Source organism: Calidris pugnax, unplaced genomic scaffold, assembly GCF_001431845.1.
Source record: "Calidris pugnax isolate Ruff unplaced genomic scaffold, ASM143184v1 scaffold109, whole genome shotgun sequence".
Lineage (NCBI taxonomy): Eukaryota > Metazoa > Chordata > Aves > Charadriiformes > Scolopacidae > Calidris > Calidris pugnax.
Window position 1 is genome coordinate 345,528 of NW_015090844.1, and position 21,149 is coordinate 366,676.

General features: G+C 39.1%; 1 protein-coding gene across 3 annotated transcripts in view; it reads right to left on the reverse strand.

Annotated features, from left to right (window-relative positions):
- PRUNE2 (prune homolog 2 (Drosophila)) overlaps positions 1 to 21,149 on the reverse strand; it is a 109,256-nt gene that overhangs the window by 42,658 nt on the left and 45,449 nt on the right. For all 3 annotated transcript variants that reach the window (XM_014942657.1, XM_014942656.1, XM_014942658.1), the window contains exons 4-6: positions 19,598 to 19,756; positions 11,432 to 18,590; positions 10,192 to 10,996 (exon numbers count right to left, since the gene is read on the reverse strand). In XM_014942657.1, the coding sequence (XP_014798143.1) occupies positions 10,192 to 10,996; positions 11,432 to 18,590; positions 19,598 to 19,756 (8,123 nt within the window). The remainder of the gene's footprint in view (positions 1 to 10,191; positions 10,997 to 11,431; positions 18,591 to 19,597; positions 19,757 to 21,149) is intronic.

Genomic DNA, 21,149 nt, shown 5'->3' on the forward strand with positions numbered 1-21,149 from the left:
CCTTACTTAGAATGATTATGGCTAAATACACCTACCAAGCCTGCATATATTTCTTTTCAGTGTTGCTCTAAGCAGCTCATATTTAGGCATTCTATACATTTTCAATGCCTCCTGTACATTGCTATCATTTGTTTGCTTATCACGCTTAAAACAGAAGTATATTTTCATTCTTCATCACAGACAGAAAAGCAAACAACTTAATGGAGCTGAATCAAGCTCCTGTAATTAAATTTAAACAAAAATACTGCCTATACAAAATCAACTTTTGCAATAATTTTTCAGTCCTCTTACCACCGAGATTACTGTGCATCCTTGACCAGTTAACCTTCAAAGATTACGTGTTCTGTTCACTGCAACATTTTAAGAGGACGCCGCAAAAAAATTCAAAAATCATATGCTTCAGCTGATAGCAAAGAGCCTGAAAGCCATTGTCATGCAGGCTACAAGGAGAGCTATCACAATCACTATGCCAGTAATAAAGCAGTCTTAAAAGCAAGTTATCTGTCGACGATGCCCAACGTACATTCCTTTTTTCCCATCCTATCCTCCGAGCTAGGCAAACAGGCTGAAAATAATCTAATGTGCTAGGTGACTGTGCAGTGAAGTTTTGTTTCCTAATTATAAATACTGTGCCTGCGCTCAGACAAAAGAAATCCCAATGAACTGATGTAAGCTTCTCTCATAAAGAGCTGCAACAGAATTAAAGCACAGCTGCCCGGCTTTCAGTAATGAGGTCCTGGGTGCTTTGCATCCTGCTGACAAACACTTCCCCTTTTTCTGTCTAAAGTAACAGCAACAATAGAGCCGTTAATTAGAAAACCTTCTGCATATCAGCCTCTCGGAGTAAAGAGATGCTTACCTTCTAAAGACCTGAAGACGCCTTTCTACGGGGAAAATAATAAAGATGCTTTACTGCTGCACTTCAGCATCCTTCTTTCTGTAGCAGTTTACTAGGAATACAGATCCTCCACCATTTTCTCGTCACGTGGCTGGTGGTACTGCTAAATGAGGGCGATCACCTGCTCTGTGATAGCTGGCTGCATCAACCAGCAGCTACCGGGCTTCGGTTCAAGGGGTGCTTAGATGAACGCAGGGCTGTGCTTCCGATGTGAAAATTATTTCCCCCCCCCCCCCGATTCCCTGCGGAGCTTTGTCGGAGCATCCCCAAACTTTGATACGGCAGGTCAGCTGGCAGCAGCCAAAAGCTCCCCGCTGTTTCATTTCAGAGCCCCAGGAAAGGCTGTGATGAGAGAGTGCATGACAAAAAGTTCTTACGGATTCAACCCCTCTCAGCCCTCATTTGTGTTTGCATCGATGATTATGGAGCACATGCATATTCAAACGTGCTTTACATAACTTGTTCGGTTTGCAATTCAGCTATGGGAGTGAGTGCATATGCAAATTAAAAAAAAACAAAAAACAAAAAACCAAACCAAAACACTGAACAATCACCAGTTCAGAAGGCAGGGTAAATTCTGGGAACACAAACTGTACGAGCACCAAAAAGCAATGCTCGTGGCCTGTGCTCTTGACTGGTTTCTTTAGGGGTGTGCTTGAAGGAAGGACATTTCTTTCCATGCAGTGCAGTCCCATAGTCCCTTTTTATAAAAGCCTGTTGGGGATAGTGTCCCTAGAAACTCCAGGTGTCTTTCCAAACACAAAAGAGCTTTCAATCCTATTCCCCTGCAATTCTCTGGGGATAAAACAGCAAGGCAACAGGCCCTAGCATGGCCTAACCTTCTGTTAGTTTCTCCCTTCACACTGTGCAACTCCTCCTTGAAGATGAGTTCCATGAGACCTGGAGATCATTTCACATCAAATTGCTCAGCCATAAGCAGTCAAAACCAAAAGCAGTCACAAAGCCTAACCCCATTTTAATTTTTCAGTACAGCTCCACGCTCGCCTACAGCACAGGGGCCCCCACCTTGTTCTTCATGGTATTACTAATCCTACAGGGAAAGTTCTCATCAGAAGAGATAAGAAAGATCTCTTGAGAAATCAGTCCCCAGCTGCTATATTGAAGAACAACAAGCCAACATCAAACATTTAAAAAAATTTAAAAATCATGACCAATATGAAAATACATTTCTAAAGAGGACACTGCTGTACACATGTGACCTTCAATGCTACTGTCAGCTTGCTTTACAAAAAATTTCCAACAATGGGGATCTTTTTTAGCACTTTTTAAACTGGACATTCTTTGATTAATTTGAAATTAAAAGTCCAGACACCCAGAAGCTGTATCCAGGAAATAGAGCTATAAAGTATTTATGTACAAGAGAAGTCATTAGTAGCAAGATTATGATGAAGCTATGAAATTAACAATGTGGTAGAAGCTATGGCCTTGATCCTCCATGCTCAGAATGACACAGAACATCTTTTGGATCTTAGGATGCTTTGCTGGGACCCCCGAGCACCCTGAGGCTCACTGTCAAAGTCAGGTCTGCGTCAACAGGGTTGTTTCAAAGCTCATTAATACTTTAGGCCGAAATCTCACGTCATTGATCACACTGATTGGAATAAGTTATATAGTGAATTAGCTCAGAACACTGTGGGGTTTTGAACAGTGGGCCAGTTTTTCATGTGACCACTAAACCACCCTAATACACTTCAGGTCTTCTTGCTTTAAGAAAGTGGTTCTATCAGGCCAATCTCATCATACAAGTAAAATTTCAGGAATTTTTCCTGAATTTTTTTAGGTATTTTTTTTCCTTTTAAAATTGTTTCTCAGTCACTGAAGTGTTGTTCTCTTCTTGTTAGAAGGTTTTTTTTTATAAAGTACTTGATATTTGGCATGTAAATATTAACGCTGTTCTTACAAAAATGTGATCATCACCATATTGGCGGCTGCTATTGTTTAACAGCTGGCTCTGCAATGGAAAACTGGGTTTTTAGTTTTAATTAATTTTCAACCTCCAGATGGTAGTGGAAAATACTGTATCACCCCAAAATTGATAACAAAAGAGATGGCTGTCATGTCTTCACAGGTCAAATCAAGTAGAGTGAACAAAATGGTTTTACTAAAGCCCATGCATGAGCAGCATATGTTGTTCCTTCCATCTATAAAAAAGGTTAGCAGTCAGATTCACTGACACTAAAATACATTATTACAAATTACTGTGTTTTTTAAAATAAAATGTTTTAATGAATTTATGGCTACCTTGTTTTGAAAATTCTCTGCTCTGCATCTGTCCCAGGGATTCTTCAATTTTCACTGAAGCAACCTCTTCGCAAAGGCTAATAAATAACATAGAGCTTCTACTACATCACGTATATTATTATAATGATTATAATGGTATGATATACAATAATACACTAACGATATACTTTCCCACTCTAAACTTACATGAACATTGAAATCACAAGTTCTGAACCAGCAAAATCAAAGAATTCTTGTACATGCCAATCTAAACATTTTGTTCAGTTTCAATTCGCTTTTTAACTTCTGTCACAAGGCATTAACTTTTATTTACATGGGCTTTCCCTACGTGGTTTTTTTTAACCTTTAAAAAGGTGTTTAGTCAATTGTCACACTTTGTGCTGCGCCAAGTGGAAGACTAGAGTTCAATTCCCTTTTCAAGTCCATAATCTTGTAGTATGGCAGGAGCTAGAAGCACCACTGAAGCCCCACACTTGGTCCCTTGAGTGCCTGAAACTGCTTTCCAGCAAAGCTGGCCCATTAATAAAGAAACCTGACAGGAGTGAAAGATGACAGCCCCATGGGTGTGCAATGAAAAAGGAAACAGAGGCATCCAAAGGGAAGTAAAGGTTACTTTGCAGAATGTGGACCTTAAACTCACAACAGACATTTGATCCTTTAGGCTTCCTGTATGTAAGAGCCTGGTTTGCCCATTGAAGCAACAAGTAAATTCGGGCTCCCTAATTCACTGCCTTTTCCTGGCTTTGAGGTGATAGGACACACATTTTGAGAAAACACTGGGTGAAACCCCTGGTCCACTGGAGTCAGTGAGATTTTTTTCCCTGATTCCATTCTGTCAGAACATTCAGTGCTGGACACTGATACTTGACTTGAATCATTAATGGCTTTGAGATATATGATGTGCATTTGGCTAAACCACAAAGGAACAGGAGTAGTCTCAGAACTCTTACTAGTCTTGAAATAGTCACAGATTTTTCTGTCATTATTTTTAATTATCTTTATTCATTGTAAACCACAGGCAATATGATGGAAACAGGCTTCTCTATTAAAATTTTGCTGGATTGCTTACAGCACTGGGCAATTTTAATAGGCAGCAGTAAAGCAACGGTCAGAGAGACGCATTTTGGACAGAGACAGTGGAAGAACTCTCTTTTCCAAAAAGTCACTATACAAGTGAGCAGAAAAGACTGATTCCCGTTTCTTTGAGAATGTGGCATCAAAAAGACAAATGAAGCTTTCTTCTGTGGAAGCCTTGTTCTAGTGGGTAAAATATATCTTGGCAGTGGTTCAAAATAAATTGCCTAAAGTTTTCCAAGCTCTCCCCCAAACCTTCCAAACATCAGTGTCCTTGTCTCTACTGCTACTTCTCACTACTTCTCATTCCTCAAGTCAATGCATCGTTTCATAGTATTTCCCTCAGCTCTTTCTAAGTCTTCCTACTAAGGAAAAGGATAATTCTGCCCTACAGCCAAGGCAAGAGCAAGAATGATCTGGTACACACAACCACTAACACACTCTGAGGTGCGTGCTGGTGGGTAAAAGTTAGCATAGCCATTGCATAGTCATGGAGTGTTCTCCCTCTGCCTCCTGACCACTGCAACACCACCAAGCTTCATACAGCTCTGTAAGATGGGACAGCTTCTGTCAGGAAGAAAATAAGCTCCAGTCTTCATAAATCTTACTCCTGGCACACCTCCAGCCACAGCAGCAGTGGTGAAGTATGTTACCCTGCCTACCCAACATTCGTACAGTCATCCACAAATTCTTCCTTTTTAAATGTTGCAGTCACTCTTGTCTCTTCACATATGGAAAGAAGTATAAAAAGCTATTTTCTTTCTGGAAAGACTGACATTAGTCATCTGTTATCAAATCTTTCTGCACTTTTTTTTATGAGGCCAAAGAAACCTCTATTAGGGTTTATTATTGCTGGTGTTTGTATATTAGTGAGGTAGGTATATATCTTTTCTTCAGTGTTCTAACACTAGCAAGCACCCTCATCCTTTTCTTCTCTTCCTGCTGCTGCTTTTTTTTTTTTGCAGAAGAAAAACAGAGCAGGAGGAAAGAACTTTACCAATAGCCACAGACTTTCTTAAAACCTACCTGAACAGCTGGAGAGTTATTACGCTTGGCATTGGGATGAAGGGGACAGTGACCAGCAGACATCAAGATTTCAATCCACTTCTTCATTCTCATTTTTGTTTATGCTTTCTGTTTCAAAACTTTAACTCTATTTTCTACAAAACTGTCAATTTTCCGAGACAAAGTGACAGAAGCTTTCTGGATAAGAGCAGAAAATAATGCAAGCTACATCCTTTACTGACCCTTATTCCACTACTAAAGGAACCTACTTCAGCACAGTATGCAAGCACAAACTTAAGTTTTTTTCTAAACAGGGATATAGGAATAAATTGTAGATACAGGAAGGGCCTTAGAAGGTAGTTATGGAGTAAATCCCTCCATAAACTCTGGACTACCATTTCAGTTGTCCATTCATCTGGATGTCTCCATCATCTGTTTGAGTACAAATCCCAAGTTTCTTTATTCTTCAGAGACACTGTGTGTGTGCCATGCATAAATATATGAATGTGAAGTACATAGCTAAAATAAGGAAACTAATTTGTATACCCTGCCAAGGGTATATATGAAACTTAACTGTGTAAAACAAAAATATTTGACAAAACATTAAAATGAGCAGAGAGTGTAATCCAGCTATCCAGCCAGACCTTCAGAATAAGGGTGCTTAATTACTTGATAGCAAGCAGGCTTCATTAACCCTGAGCTAGGAAATAGACTATTCAGTCAAGGCAAGAGTCATAGTTAGTGAAGAATCCAATAAACTTTTCATACTGAAAATTACGGCCTTTCAGAAGTGCAAGAATTCAGGCAAAAGGACACTTCTGAGAGCCGAGTGTTGGTTACTTTGGCTTCAGTTCAGTTCTACCAAAGCCTTCTTCAAAGATGTAAGTCTTTGGTGGACTCGGGGCTTGATGACTAGCACCATCAGGCCATCCAGAAATGCTTCTACAGTAAGAACACGGTAAAAGCCTTAGTTTCTTCTCTGATGTGATGAAGCCAGTGTTTCACTGGTGTTTCACTGACACCGCTAACCTCCCAGGGGCTGGCAGTCCTGCTGTATCACATTGTTTTAAACTTTGTGAGCCAAGAAGGGCAGTTAATTTCAGACGTACAAGCTGCACACTAAAGTATAAGAAGTAACTTCTGTTTTTAAAACTGTCGGTTAAATGTTTTAGAAAGCATTTCTAATTGCACAATCCTACCATAGCAGTTGCTGTTTTTTCAGCTGTTTATCTAAAAATAGGTCATGATATATGTCAATGAAATTGACATATAATCAAGAAATAATTATCCCTGTATGTGTTTTATCCTTTCTACCATAGTATTTTTTGTGTGTTGCTTTGATTTCAACAGAATCAAGGCCTCTGTGATCATGCTGTGGGCATTCACAGGGATATCTGTATGTGTCTCTGCTATCCCCCAAAAAGTCTGAAGTCATTATCTGACTGACCAAAGGCATCAGCATATTACAAGTTTATTGAACATCAGCTACCAAGCACTGAGAGGAAAACAGGACTGTGAAAGCAATCTCTATTAGATATGAAATCCTCATACAATAGCAATAATTTTAATAACATTACTGGTGGGAAAAAACTCCCCTTTGATTTCAGACTTTATCATCCAAAAAGTCTAGTAACAAAACATAAAACCAAAGGAAGGTAGATTTTACTGGTTCCATGCTTGCATAAATAATTGGTAAAGCGAATGCCAAATAACTTCCTTGCTTTTCTTTACTTTTCTGGGCTTCATCATCACTATTGTTCATCATAAAACAGAAATAGCCAGTGCTATGCAATGAAAAGGCATTTCGTATTAAACAAGTATCAAACAACTTCTGAGTCAGATAAGAAAAAAGGCTTTAGTGGAAGTTACAGTGACCACGTATATATATTCTATACCATGAACTGCTGTATACATTCCTTGCAGGATAGTATTTCCTTGCATATTCCATCCTGCATTTAAATTTTCACTGAAAACACTCTTACATTAACATGGTCCAGTTTTAGACTTTAGTGTGGGAATCAGTCTAAAAGAATATGCTAAGCTCTAAGAATAATGAATGTCCTACATCTGAAACTACATCTGAAACACCAATGCAAACTACTGTGGTGCACAAGATTTGAGTTTTTACTTTGGAGACTTACAAAAATTCCTAAAGAGCATCAGAGTTGGTCTCTTAGTGGATCTAACAATTTATACCACTAAGATGTTAAAAGCCCCTATAAATCTGTGGCCATAGGAATGATTTTTCTCATGCCAGTGTAAGTTCAAAAATCAGAAAATCAGATTGTTTTCTTCAGGTATCTAACAAAGAATCTTACTGCTTCAAAGTTATCTCAACCCCATTGGGATGATTTACAAAAATTATGAGATAACTAGACCAGTTTTCTTTTCCTCTCTGAGAACATCACGGGCATGCAAGCATGGCAAGTCAAACCCTGGGACACTGCCTGCATATAATTAATCAGTGTGACTTAAGCAGGGTCAACATCTGGCTGCTTTTAATTTATAATGCTTTATGGGAGTCAGAGGAATTGACAGCTGATTTTTTCATGTCAGATTTGCAAGCCTGCAACTAGCTAGCACCTCTAAATAACCCCTCCTTTTCCCATCCCAGTCGCCATTTATTGTAAGCAGAGATGGTAAGTATTTTTTGATTTAAAGATTTTCACTAAAAATCATTGGTTTGTCAAAAAAACAGCTTTATTCACTGAAATGAGTTAGTTTTGAGGAATTCCAAGTGGAGAGATGATGGAGGAAGATGACTTCCAGGGTGTGGACTAGTACTAACAAGCAAACCACCTCAAAGTCAAAGGATGTCTGACTTTCCCAGATTGGCTATCTCAAGCTGCCCTCCCACATATTAATGTGGATTCAAAACAACTGCTTGGGGGTTTTGCTTGGTTTGCTTCTGGCAGATTTTTCTTCTACAGGAAATTTCAAAATTTCTCCTTTTCCTTCTGGAATGGAAATTAGAAGCTTGGAGGATTGGGTGCAACAGAAATGTGCCAAACAGCTCAACTTTTTATAGTTTCAAGGTCAAACGCTTAGCATTTGGTTTACTTCAGATCATGCAGAACCGGGGAGTGCTCATCTTCTGCTAACTCTTCTGAAGATTTTCCTCTTTCTTGAGGGCAGTAAATGCTAACCTGCATCAATAAAAGCTGTCACTGCCCTAGAGAAACAAAGCCCCTCTCATCTCATATTCTCCCCAGTGCTGTCTGTCTAATTACATTGAAGTGACTTCAGCCAGGGGTGGTGTGTGAGGGCAAAGTACGCTCTATGTACTACTCAAAATCTTGTCTGTCAAGAAAACCTAAAGTCCTATACAGGTGCCTAAGTTTAAGCCTACAAGTACCATCATTATATTTCAGAGTTTCTGAGACTAGGGTTTGTGTTTAGGATGAAGCCAGCACTTAACCGTATATTAAAAATAGCTCAGTGATAGCAGTGCCTGATCTTGTGGTAATGATACACTCTTTGAAAAATGTGGGAAAATATGTTTAGAGGGGAGATATTTTAACAAGTCTGGGAGAAGATAAATCACAGCTATCGAACTATTAATTCCTGAAATCTTAATAAAATATTAACTGTTTAGGGTGGGGATGGGGTTAGCAAACAGCTGTGCTTTTCTATTACAGATTATTTGCACATGCTGTTATCAGGGCTATATTGTCATACGCAGGCATGACACCTTTAAGGGAAAAAAAAAGCTTACTGCTAAAATTGCAGAATTGTTAGTGAGAATTTAAAAAAATAAAGTCTAAAATAAATTGCAAGCCAATTAAAACCTGATAATAGAAGTTGTGAATGTGATGCGTATTCTACACTGAAATGACAAGTGCTTGGGAGAAACTTGAAAAAAAGTAAAACATCAGTCTTGCATTTCACACAAACAGGATGTTTCCACATGTTTCATACCACGTATATTCTTTTGGGTAAGTGCAGTTCAAAAGGAGTAAGAAGTACAAAGCAGCTACACCACCTAGTTTTATGTGTACTAAGAAGTTTCTTTTACTGTTCACAACAATTTCACTGTTATAAACGCAATGCCAGGTTCCTCTTTGTAAAACTGCAGCATGTCAGTTACAGACGCCCAGGAGAAATGAGGTCAGACTTTGACACTTGCATCTCTCAGGCTACACTAGAAGCCCACTGTAGCAGTTACAACCTCCTGGTTGTAAAAGATGAGTCAATAACAGAAGGACTCTTTCCAAAACATGACAGTAAATGGAGGTAAGAGGATCATCTCTCTCTCCATCTGTCAACACAGCAGAGAGCCAGCAGGCAGTAGTAATGCTGTCAGATCAGAGGCTGCGCTTCCACCCAAAGGCAGGTGCAAATATACGCCAACTGCCTCAACTGCCAGTCCAGTCTGAGCAGAGAAGAACACTGCTCTGACCTGACTACAGCTTGGAAATAACCACCACAACCATAATTTTCCATCACCCTCTTCTTGCCTTTATAAGCAGCACCTTTTTCTGGCCCTGGTCCTCAACCTTCTCCTATCTTCCTGCCCAGACGTTTTGCATTAGACAGAGATAGTACATCATTTCAGTCCCTCCATAATCTCATCACTGGTATTGCATCTGGACTAATAGCACCAGTGCCTGGCTTTGGCCTGTGTTCCTTGGCCACATCTGTTTCAGATTTAAAGGTAGATTATGAAGTCTATGGGACTCCACGGAAGGAAGACAAACTTATTCCTGCAAGGATGTGGCCTTACAGGCTTCCTGCACTGCAAACTGATCCTAATTTGACTCATAACAGGAAACCAAGAACCAAGGCTCCCTTTTTACAAAGGGAGAAATATAGTGATACTTAAATCATGTAAATATAATTAGTACTTCAGATTTGAAAGTCCTGCTATCTATTCATAACATCATGCACTTCAATAACATTGATAACAACTGACCAGAAGACTCTTGAAAGGAAATAGGTTGGTCTTTCCTTACCCTAATTTTTGACTCAGTTGTCTTTCTCTGTTGACAAGCACCGTTTCCTCCTTCATTTCTTGTTCTGTTGCTATGTTATCTCCAAGTCTCTGTTGAGAATTTGCTTCCCCTGCACCATCATCACCAACCACCTCCAACACATGTGTTCCTGCAATGCTCGAAATCTCATCCTTGGTGGTGAGGCTGCCTGAAGGAGAATAGCCATCATCTTCAAAAGATTTCTGAAGGGGAGTTTCTACTTGAAATTCTGCCTGAGTGTCAAGAATTGATTCCTGTGCTACAACAGCTGCCAGTTCTTCGCCAGAATGTTCAGACTCTGATTTTGCCATCTCTGACCCAGCAGAAATTTCTTCAGGTGATAGGTCACTGACTTCATTTTGGCCCAATATAATCCAGCCCTCATCTTGCCCATGGCTTTCCTGTGATCTCCCTTCACCACCCAGTTTTTGAGGCACAACACAAGAACTTTTCTCTTCTAAGTGAATAGAGTCCCATTCAGTCCCAGCAACAGAGTGATCTTCCCCTTCATCTTTAATGGAGATTGGCTGAAAAGTATCCAAGGAGCCTGGTGAAAAGTCTTCATGAGATTCAGTTTGTTCAGCTACATTACCTTCTTGAAATGCAAAATCACTTTCATTTCTTTCAAGGGTATCCTTGGTTGAAGGCATATTTTCTTCCTCAGTAGCAAGGATGTAATCCATCTCCAGTGAAGTTGGATCTTGGTGCACCTGCATCCTCACGTCTTCCTTACCCTCTGCATTTCTCAGCTTATTCTCCCTACAAAATAGGGAGTCTGTGCCAGCTTCTAAAAAAACATGCAAGAAGAAACTCCTTTTAGTTTTTGAATTACTGTTTCAGTCACCATGATTTCTTTAAATCAGTACAGCGAGACAAAACTCCTCTCAGTTTGCTTTGCTCTGTTAATGTGTACGTGAATTTTATAGCATCATCATCATCATCATTATTGTTAAAGATTATACATTAACACTGTAATCATTCCTAAGGGAGAAATGATTCAGTGTTCCATATGCTGGGCCCTGTACAAACAGCAGAAATAATGTTCCTACTTCAATGCTTAAAAGCTTTAGATATGTCTAGAAGGGTGGTGCTAGAGTTTTGTATGTCAGGGACACACAAAAACTTCAAATTTCCCCCACAGCCCCATCATTCAGCAGTAATACTCCAGACATTTCCTTCTTTCTTTGTCCTATGAACTTGATCTGAAAACATGTTTTCTTACCATCAGGTGATCCTTTATCTCCACCTGGCGGTGAGTCGAGATCAGTTGTTTCTGCTTCAGATTTTCCTATGGAAATCCCAGAAGCTCCTAGAGTTACTTCAGACTCGGACAGTGAAGGTATTGATGTGTGATTTTCCCAAAGGCACTCTGTGGATGTGTCAGACATCCGATCTTTAATGCTGCCGTCTTTGGTCACTGGGATGCCTTCTGTACCTCCTGAAGGAGCTGGCAGTGGTAAAGATTTTTCCAGAGAAGCACTGTCACAAAATGGCTGCTGTAACAAGAGTTCATCCTTTGCACACTCTCTGCTGCCAAAGAGTTCAGCATCAGAAGATACATCAGATGGTGGGGTACACACCACTGGTGATTGATCAGCGAGCATTTCCTTAAGCACAGGAACATCCTTCTCAATTGCATCTTCAGATTCTTTTGCTGTGTCATCAACCAGTGGATGACTTGAATCAGATTCATGACCTTCATCACCACCAGGCAGAAAGGATTTAGGAGAGAATATCTGCTTATCCTTTGATTCCTCTTCTGCTACTTCACTGCCTACTACTGTCATTGTGTCCATCCCACCACACGTGCTTGCCAGGACATTAGTCACTGATGTGCTTCTGATGCTGTTCTCTACCCCTGTCTCAGATTCAGCATCAGAAGATACATTGGATGGTGGAGAACACACCACTGGTGATTGATCAGCGAGCATTTCCTTAAGCACAGGAACATCCTTCTCAATTGCATCTTCAGATTCTTTTGCTGTGTCATCAACCAGTGGATGACTTGAATCAGATTCATGACCTTCGTTACCACCAGGCAGAAAGGATTTAGGAGAGAATATCTGCTTATCCTTTGATTCCTCTTCTGCTACTTCACTGCCTACTACTGTCATTGTGTTCATCCCACCATATGTGCTTGCTGGGACATTAGTCATTGATGTGCTCCTGATGCTGTTCTCTACCCCTGTCTCAGATTCAGCATCAGAAGATACATTGGATGGTGGAGAACACACCACTGGTGATTGATCAGCGAGCATTTCCTTAAGCACAGGAACATCCTTCTCAATTGCATCTTCAGATTCTTTTGCTGTGTCATCAACCAGTGGATGACTTGAATCAGATTCATGACCTTCATCACCACCAGGCAGAAAGGATTTAGGAGAGAATATCTGCTTATCCTTTGATTCCTCTTCTGCTACTTCACTGCCTGCTACTGTCATTGTGTTCATCCCACCACATGTGCTTGCCGGGACATTAGTCACTGATGTGCTCCTGATGCTGTTCTCTACCCCTGTCTCAGATTCACCTACAAATTCTTCTGACATGTTTAGCTCATCACCAGTTATTGCTGTACGGTCAATATCAGAATATTTTCCAACTTCAGCCAAGGCATTAATTTCTTTTAAGCTTTGCTCTGCTCTATCAGATAGAGTGAAATCCAAGGGAACCAATTGCATTTGGGAGGTCGCTATTTCAGTTGTATCAGCTGGTGTTCCTGGATGGCTCTCAGGGGTAAGACTCTCATGGAATGTGTGTTTTAGATCTAAGGATGTCACTTCTAAAATTTCATTGGTAATTTCAGCTGACTCAATTGGGTCAGTAACAAGCTTATTTTCTAGACTATACTCTTCTAAAGCTGCAAATTCAGGAGGGTTCTGAGTATTAGAAGAGATTAGCTGATACGATTCATCAGAGCTTCCCTGTTCATAGCCCTGGGGGCTACCACTTTCAGACCGTGTCTCTACCTTCTGCAATGCTAACTGACACTTTGAATCAAAATCTGCCTCTCTACCCATATTTGACCATGCAGGAACTGGTTTATTATCTTTGTCTGCAGGTTCTACCCCAATCTGAGAAGATGGGATAGACGGATACCTAGTTTCATACTCCTGGCACACATCAGGACTGCTTGAGGCCTCTGAACTATTGTCTTGGTCACAGTGACTTAATATATCAGGATTTTCACCATCTGCTTTCAAAGTGACAATATGCTCAGCATTAGTCCACAGGTCAGGTTCCACAGAAAACAGCTGATTACTTTCTTGCGTGTTATCCTGTAAAATATCTGGGATATGTGCAGTTTGGGGAACTAATATACTCCAGCTTGGGCTTGACTTCTCTGTCATTTCAAAAGATAAGTCTTCTACAGTGAAAGCATCTGGCAGGGAGTTATGCACTTCTAGTTTTCCACAGGTGTCCCGCTGTTGTTCTTGAGGAATGAGACTTGCATTTCCCTCATTGTCTTGTGGTAGATCCAGTACAGTGATTTCTTGAACTGATGTGGTTGGCACACTTTGTTCCTCACCTGAAAAAGGATTCTGTGGAGTCAGTTGATTTCCCTCAGCTGTAGGAAACAATGGCTCTTTCAAGCCCCTTTCTTCTTTATCCACTATGAAAGGATCAAATTGTTTTAACTGTACAGTGTCTTGATTTATTTGACTATCAGAAATATCCACAGGATGTACTAGGCTTTCATTTTCTTTTTCATCACAGTACAAGGGGGGAAGCTGATTTCCATCATTACTTGCGTTAGTGAAACGTGTTTCTGAAAGTTCGTCATCTTGTGAAGGTGATCCCCTGGAGTCCTCCTTACTCTTTGTTAACTGGTTTGTTGCAGAGTGACTTGAAACGGAATACTGATCTTCCAATTGCTTTTCTTCACAAGGTTGTGAATTCCACCATTCTGAACTGTCATCTGGAAAATCAAATGTTCCTACTGTGGATTTTTGATCAGTTTTTAAATCTGCTTCCAATGGCGTATTCCACATATCTACAGCTTTTGAAGCTCTATCCCCAACAGTCGGTGTAATATCTTCATTCATTTGATAAAAATATGAGTCTTCTCTGCTACCTGTTTTTTCACTGGAAATACTCATCTGAGCGTTTTCCTGAAGTGTTTCCCAGTGACCTAAATGCTCAGAAGTCACATTATGCTCCACTGTAGTCAAGTCCTCCTGCAATACTTCCATAGCTTTAATTGTTTCAGAATTTTCATCGAAGATGCCTACCTGGACCTTCTCTCCCCCCTTAGATTTTGCATCTAAATCATCTTCATTTGCTTCAGAACTTGTCGCATTGGATTGAGCATAATCATCTCCAATTTCAGAGACTTTGTGCTGTTTGCTTTCATATGTGGAGTCTTCATGAATCACTTCTGGACATGCCTCTGAATTCTCTGAATCTTCATTTATGTCAGGACTTGACAAAGAAGATACAGTGTCATCATCTACATGGGCATTCCAAAAATCTAAGCTGCTAGGAACTTTGTTCTGTTCAGTGCTTGTTTCAAATCCTTCTTCACATTCATTCCCAAATTCATTCCTTTTACAAGTATCTTCAAGATTTTTATTATTTTTAATATCCCACATATCCCTACTGCTTTTGTGATCACTGGTAACTGGAAGGTCTCCCCACACATTCACAGATGCATCACTTAAATCAGGACTTGTTCCACTTGAGTGTGCATAATCACTCCACACATTATCTTCTTCCAAATAACTTTTGATCTGTATATCCTTTGAAAGGCTACTTGTGGTATTTGCCATTTCAAGGACTTCACTTGCCTCAGGACTTGTTCCAGGAGATGGCAAACCTTCACATGGCTGTGAATCCCAAGGAGACTGGGGAAGACTGTCCTTAAGCATTACACCTGGCTCGCCGCATAAATTATTAGCAGATTCTAAATTTTCAAAGCTTTCATTTCTCCCAGAACCTATTTCGTGGGAAAATGAACTTTCCACCGCAGACATTTCTGTAATGTCAGGAACACTGACATATCCAGAAGAAGAACTCTTCTTAAGCTCATCTATGAAAGACTTTTCATGAGTCCTGTTCATTTCTGAGCTACTTTTGACAGGTACTAACTCAGAATTACAAATGCCTGGATGGTTAGGAACCACTTCATGTAAGCCCTCTTTCACTTCTCCTAGCACTTCTTGTGGTTCATTCATCAAAGGAATTGATGTGGCTAGGTCACAGCCACTCTTTCCAGAGTCATTCCAAGTGCCTGAGCTTCCAGGCATTTTAGAAGAATTATTTTCAGAATTATCACTACTCTTATCAGAACTTTGAGAGATACTTTCCGCTTCCATCGTTGCATCTTCTATCACTGTAGTCTCCGTTTCAATTTTCTCAGAAAGCAGCTGTGACATTTCACTATAATTGTAATTTTGTGGTCTGGAGTCATCAAAAGATTCATAATTTCTGCCTTCCTCAGAAGCACTTGAAGAAGATTCTACATTACTCTGCGACAAGTCTTTCCTCTCTTCCTGACTAACTGGATTGCTTTGATTGGAAAATGACTCATTCTCTGTGACTAACGCTTCCAAACTAACACTACTGCTCATTTTTTCTGGAGAGCTGGGAACTTCAGTTGTTGACCTGTTTTCTTCTGAATCTGCATTGCATGAAGATTCACTTTCCTCTTGCACTGGTTTATTACAAATGTCACTAATAATTTGCTGCCCACTCATCTCATCTGTTCTCTTATCTTTTCCTTCCTGGGAGGTGACAATGGCATTGTCCCAGCTTTCCTCACAACCCTGCTCACTCTGTAAACTCCACGAGTTCAGCTGTGGCACTGAATCCTGACTATCCAGCTTTTCGTCAGCATCAGCAGTGGTTTTTGCTGCCTTCTTACTTTGTATCTCACTCCCCAAGTCAAGTACTTTCAGATCCAAACCATTCCCAGTATCTGAAGTTGGTGTAGATGTGTCTGTGTCTTCTACAGGAACCCTGCTGACTGTTTCTACATTTTCAGCTGCGGTCTCTCTATTATTTAATTCACTGCGTGGTGGTGATAAGTCATTCACTGTTTGGTTGTATACCGGTGTTACTCTTCTGGTTTCAGATACAGAAAAATTATTTTCGCTAGGGTGTATCTCAGTTGAAAAACATTGATCATCTATTTGTTCTGAATTAAGGAAAGGTTTAGCATAAGCAGAAAGACTAATGATCTCAGAATTTCTTTCTTGCAACTGAGTGACATTATTTAAGGGAGTGTTCCAGATATTTGTATTTCCACTGCTTGCACATGGCATGTTTCTAGGAGATACTGGTTCCTTATTTGCTTTCTCAAGTATACTTGGCTCAGCCAAATTTGGGCTTATCAATTTATCAATAACTGTTTCTTCATCCAAATCTTTGTCCTCTTTTTCTCTTTCGTCTTCCACATATGTAGGTGATATATATGAATCAGATGTTGAATAATTGGTGTCTGGTGGAGAAACAACTAAATCTTCGCCTATGTTTGATGAACTAAGATCTGAGTGCTTGTACAAGAAGGTATCCTCCCACGGCACTACTACTTCTGTTACTTTGTTCCTGATGTTTTTATCATATATATTCCAGGTGTCTATATTTTCAAATTGTGTTGGTCTATGTTTAGTGTCACCAAATACAGCCTTTTCCTCTGTTTGCTTGGAATTATTTTGCATATTGTTGAAAACAGAAATTGTATTTTTAGATTTCCCATAGTCTTCTACTGAATGTCTTTCTTTATCCCAGGCTTCTGGAGATACCTGGATAGGTGGATTTTCAGTCTCATTATCTGGTGTGATTTCTGAAGAATCTGATAAACTATTTTTTGATACAGCCCATTCCTCAGGAATATTCATGGATTTTTTTTCTCTATCCAGTTTGGGCATGTTCCATACATTTTCCGAGGATCTAGCAATATCTCCTGCATCGAACCTAGTCCAGGTGTCGTAAGAATCTCCAGCTAGCTGACTGTCTTTCCCTTCACCACTATACCATGCATCTGACATCACAGGCGTCGGCTGACTGACCTTCCATGGGTCAGTAAAGCTCTCTGGTTCTTGCTTTGTCTCCTTTAAAGAAGCAGTTTGCAGATGTGAATGTTCACTGTTTTTCTCTGGATTCTCATGGTTCCAATTATTTTGTTTAAACTGATTATCCCACAGACCTGCTCTCATGTATTCCATTTGCTTTGGCTGTTTTTGGAGGAATACAGAATCTGAGGCTCTTCTGTCAATATGTTCTCGTAGCGAGGGACTTTCTTTACAATCTTTCCACAAGACAGGGCTCTGAAATACAGATTCCTGCTCACTTGAACTCCATGGATCAGCATTTCTGGAGTCTAGGTCAAAGCCATCCCACCAGCTCCCATATCTAACACGAGACTGAGAATAATTTGTGTCATCTATTTCATTAATTTTTTTGACGACATCTTGTGGAAAAAATAAAGGCTGCCCATTATCTAATGGTGAAGTTTCTACAAGACTGTTCATAGGAGTTGGTGGAATTCTTGAATCAGCAGATTTCAACATTTCAGGTGAAGAAGAATCACCTTCACCTAAATCAACCAAACTTGAAGTTTTCTCACACATTTCTCCTGGATTCTCATCAAATTCAGCTAAATTGTCTTCCTCGTTTGTCGTCATAAGTAAGTCAGTTGAATAATTTGCTGTATCATTTTCTAGCAGGTTTGCTTCATCAAGTTCTTTCTGCACAGTGAGTTGTTGTCCTTCTGATGAATCACTATTAAGGAAATAGTCGTCTGCTGGGGAACAATCAACAGAACGAGAAGATGACTCAGATGGAGCTGTAACCACAGGTGCTAGATCAAAATTGAAAAGATCAAAGTTATCGCTGTTTTCTCTAGACTGAGGTTTTTGTTCTTCAGCTATTGCTCCTTCAGGAATAGGGCTGTAGGAATCAAAGCCAGGCAGAAGACTGTGGTGGGAAGCAGCACCTTCTGCAACAGGGCTATCATCACTAAGGAAAACAGAACTCTCCTTGGAAGATCGGCTGCTTCTAATGGTAGCCAATCCACTGTCTGGACTCACAAGGTCTACATTAACATCAACGTGGGCTTGCATAGATTCATTTAGCTCTTGAGGATTTTCTATAAAATTGGCAGAACTGGGCTGTGGTTCTACATCAGAACCATATAACTCCATAATACCAGAAGATCCTTGTGAAAGTGGAGCACTTCCAGCAACAGCTTCAGTAGAAGAGGTTCTACTGTTTGATACCATTTCTGATTGTCTTCTATTGATAACTTCCTTAAGTAGAAGAAAAATTTGATCACAGGTCACCAAAGAATTTTCTTGATGATAAATCAGAATTTGGTCACATCCGCACTCTAGAGGATCCAGCTCCAAACATGGATTCTGACATTCTTCTAATTCACAGCAGATCTGTTGAAAAACAGGATGTTTCAAAAGCAATTGCAATCATGAACATAAGGGCACATACTAACTACTTCACCCTGTAACACAGCCATACCTATTTTCTCCTATTAATCTATTCCTTGGCCATTTGGCTGTAACAGCCTTATTATGACCCATAAATTAATGAAGTATTTAAATCAAAGATCAATACAAAATACGTATTATATAATTGGTCAGAATATTTACTTGAAATTATACCATTGGACTTTCAAGTTCACTTTTCATTAGGAAAAGAAAATCCAAATAAATTTTTAGCTGTTGCCTTGAGAAATCTGAGTAAAATATGTAAGAGTACATGATAAAAGTATTTGTAGAATGGGATAATTAGATTGATAAAATAAATACATTCATATTGACCTTGAAAGCAATAGAGTTATTTAGCCACCTAAATGTCCCTAAAATCAGAAGTTTTTAAGACTGAGAAAAAGATTCAAAAAGTTGTCACTGAGATGATTTCTTCCATTTTGGGACAAATATAATTAAAAAAAAAATGGACAGTATGGCTTTGGGTAAACGAACATCCGAGCAATAATTTGGCTTAATTTCAGAGTTTAAATTCTTTAGCAATAACATACACATAGATGAGTCCTGGTCATTACCATTTACAATGTGTTTGCTCATCCATCACTGCCAAAGACACATTTGTGTAGATCACAATACAGAATCAAGCAAAAACTAGTAGGAAAAAAGATCATTCTGTTTTAGCTAAATTGAAAAATTTTGTCTCTTTCTGTACCTCTTTTAACCATACAATTTTTATATTAGGCTGGTCTGAAAAAAATAAATAAATACCACAGTCTTTCAATTTGCATCATAGAAATAATGCAGCTATTTCAAATAGCTATTCAGTTGCTACTTCTTGACCCCACTTAATTATTCAACACTTCGGTATATACTTCTTAAAAAAAACCCCAGAAAAACAAACATGTTTTATTCAGAAAAGACATTATTTGATTCTTATTCCAGGTACTTACTTGGTTGCCTAGCTCTAAGTTTTCCGAGTATACTGCTATTTGTCGTTTTGTTTGCTTCTCCTCTGACAAACAGTTGGCCAAAATAACAAGAACATCAAATCCGTATTTATCTAAGAATGCTTTCAGATCACCAATGAGACTCCTGTGTAACACGCAGTCCTGAAATAGGGTAAGAAATGAAAAGAAACATCAGTGTCTTTTCCTTGCTCTTTCCATCCAAATCTGCGGTGAAAATAGCCAGAAATATTAATAAGCATCAGTATCTGTAACTGGCAACAGAATTCCAATTTGTTGAAACAGCTATGTGCTTAAAAAGAGTCAAGAACTGGACTCACTGCACAGTAATGGACTTTTATTTCTGAAAAATGTTAAAATACTAAATGTGGGCTTTGCCTTCTTGAAACTGCTACTGAAATGGGATTCTTACTTGTTCCTGCTGAATGCTTTTGTAAGGTTGCTTAGAAGTATTGGGCTACTGCTATTTCTTGAATAAACCCCCTTTTTTGTTAGAAAAATAAAAATATTTTATGGAATTTTTCGTGTCAATATTTCATTTAAAATAATAGATGTTAAAATAATAGGATTGAGGTGCAAAATCAGGCACTGAAAAGGAAATTGTTATGTGCTAACTTAATTTTAATGTATCCATTATGATGTTACATGACTGTGTACAATTTTACCATAGATTATTCCTTCAGATTCCTTTATTCCTGCTCTTTGAATTCTGTGCAACTCTTCAAAACTATAAACCCCCAAAATAAGGGCAGAGTAAGGTAATGTAGTTTTAAAATCTGTTTGTGTCAAAAAAAAAGAAAAGAAGCTTATTTTCACGCACTATATACTCATTTATACTCGTTGAAGTATCTAGAATTTGCAACATAAACCATACATCCCTCTTTCTCACCTGGGAATACAGTGCATGAAGTATTAAAGTCTCTTTTCAGTCATCAGCTCTGATCACTGCTAGTGAACAGTGCCTTACAAATTTCATTTTCTCCTTTATGTCTCTGCTATTTTTATTTGAGACAATTTTTTGTCATCTTCTAGCTAATAGTTCTGATGCTGCCAAGCTACACTGGCCCTGAATAAACAGCAGTTCATCATGAACACAACACAACTGTATATGCAGATTGGCATTTTATTCCCCTGCATCTGTCTCCTACCTGATAAATTACTGTTTTGGTTACATATATACAAATACTATTTATTAATCTACTCAGATGTGTCCACAAAATGCATCTCCCTCCCTGTAAGTTAAACTTAAAACAAAAAAAATCTGTTTGTCAAATGCTTTGGAAGTAGATTCTTTTCCAAGATTAGAGATGAATTTCCACTTTGATGTTCACATAGCACCTACAAATAAATTTTATGTGAAATTCACACAGATTAATGCACAAATGAAAGTCGGCTGTCACTTTACTGGTGGACATTCAGATACAAAATCTGAATAAGTGTTTATGGTGAGGAGTTATGGAGAACAAGATTTGACTATCCAAACCAGTGACATTTTTCTGAAGACTCAAGTATTGGGTATATTAGAAAAAGTATCAAG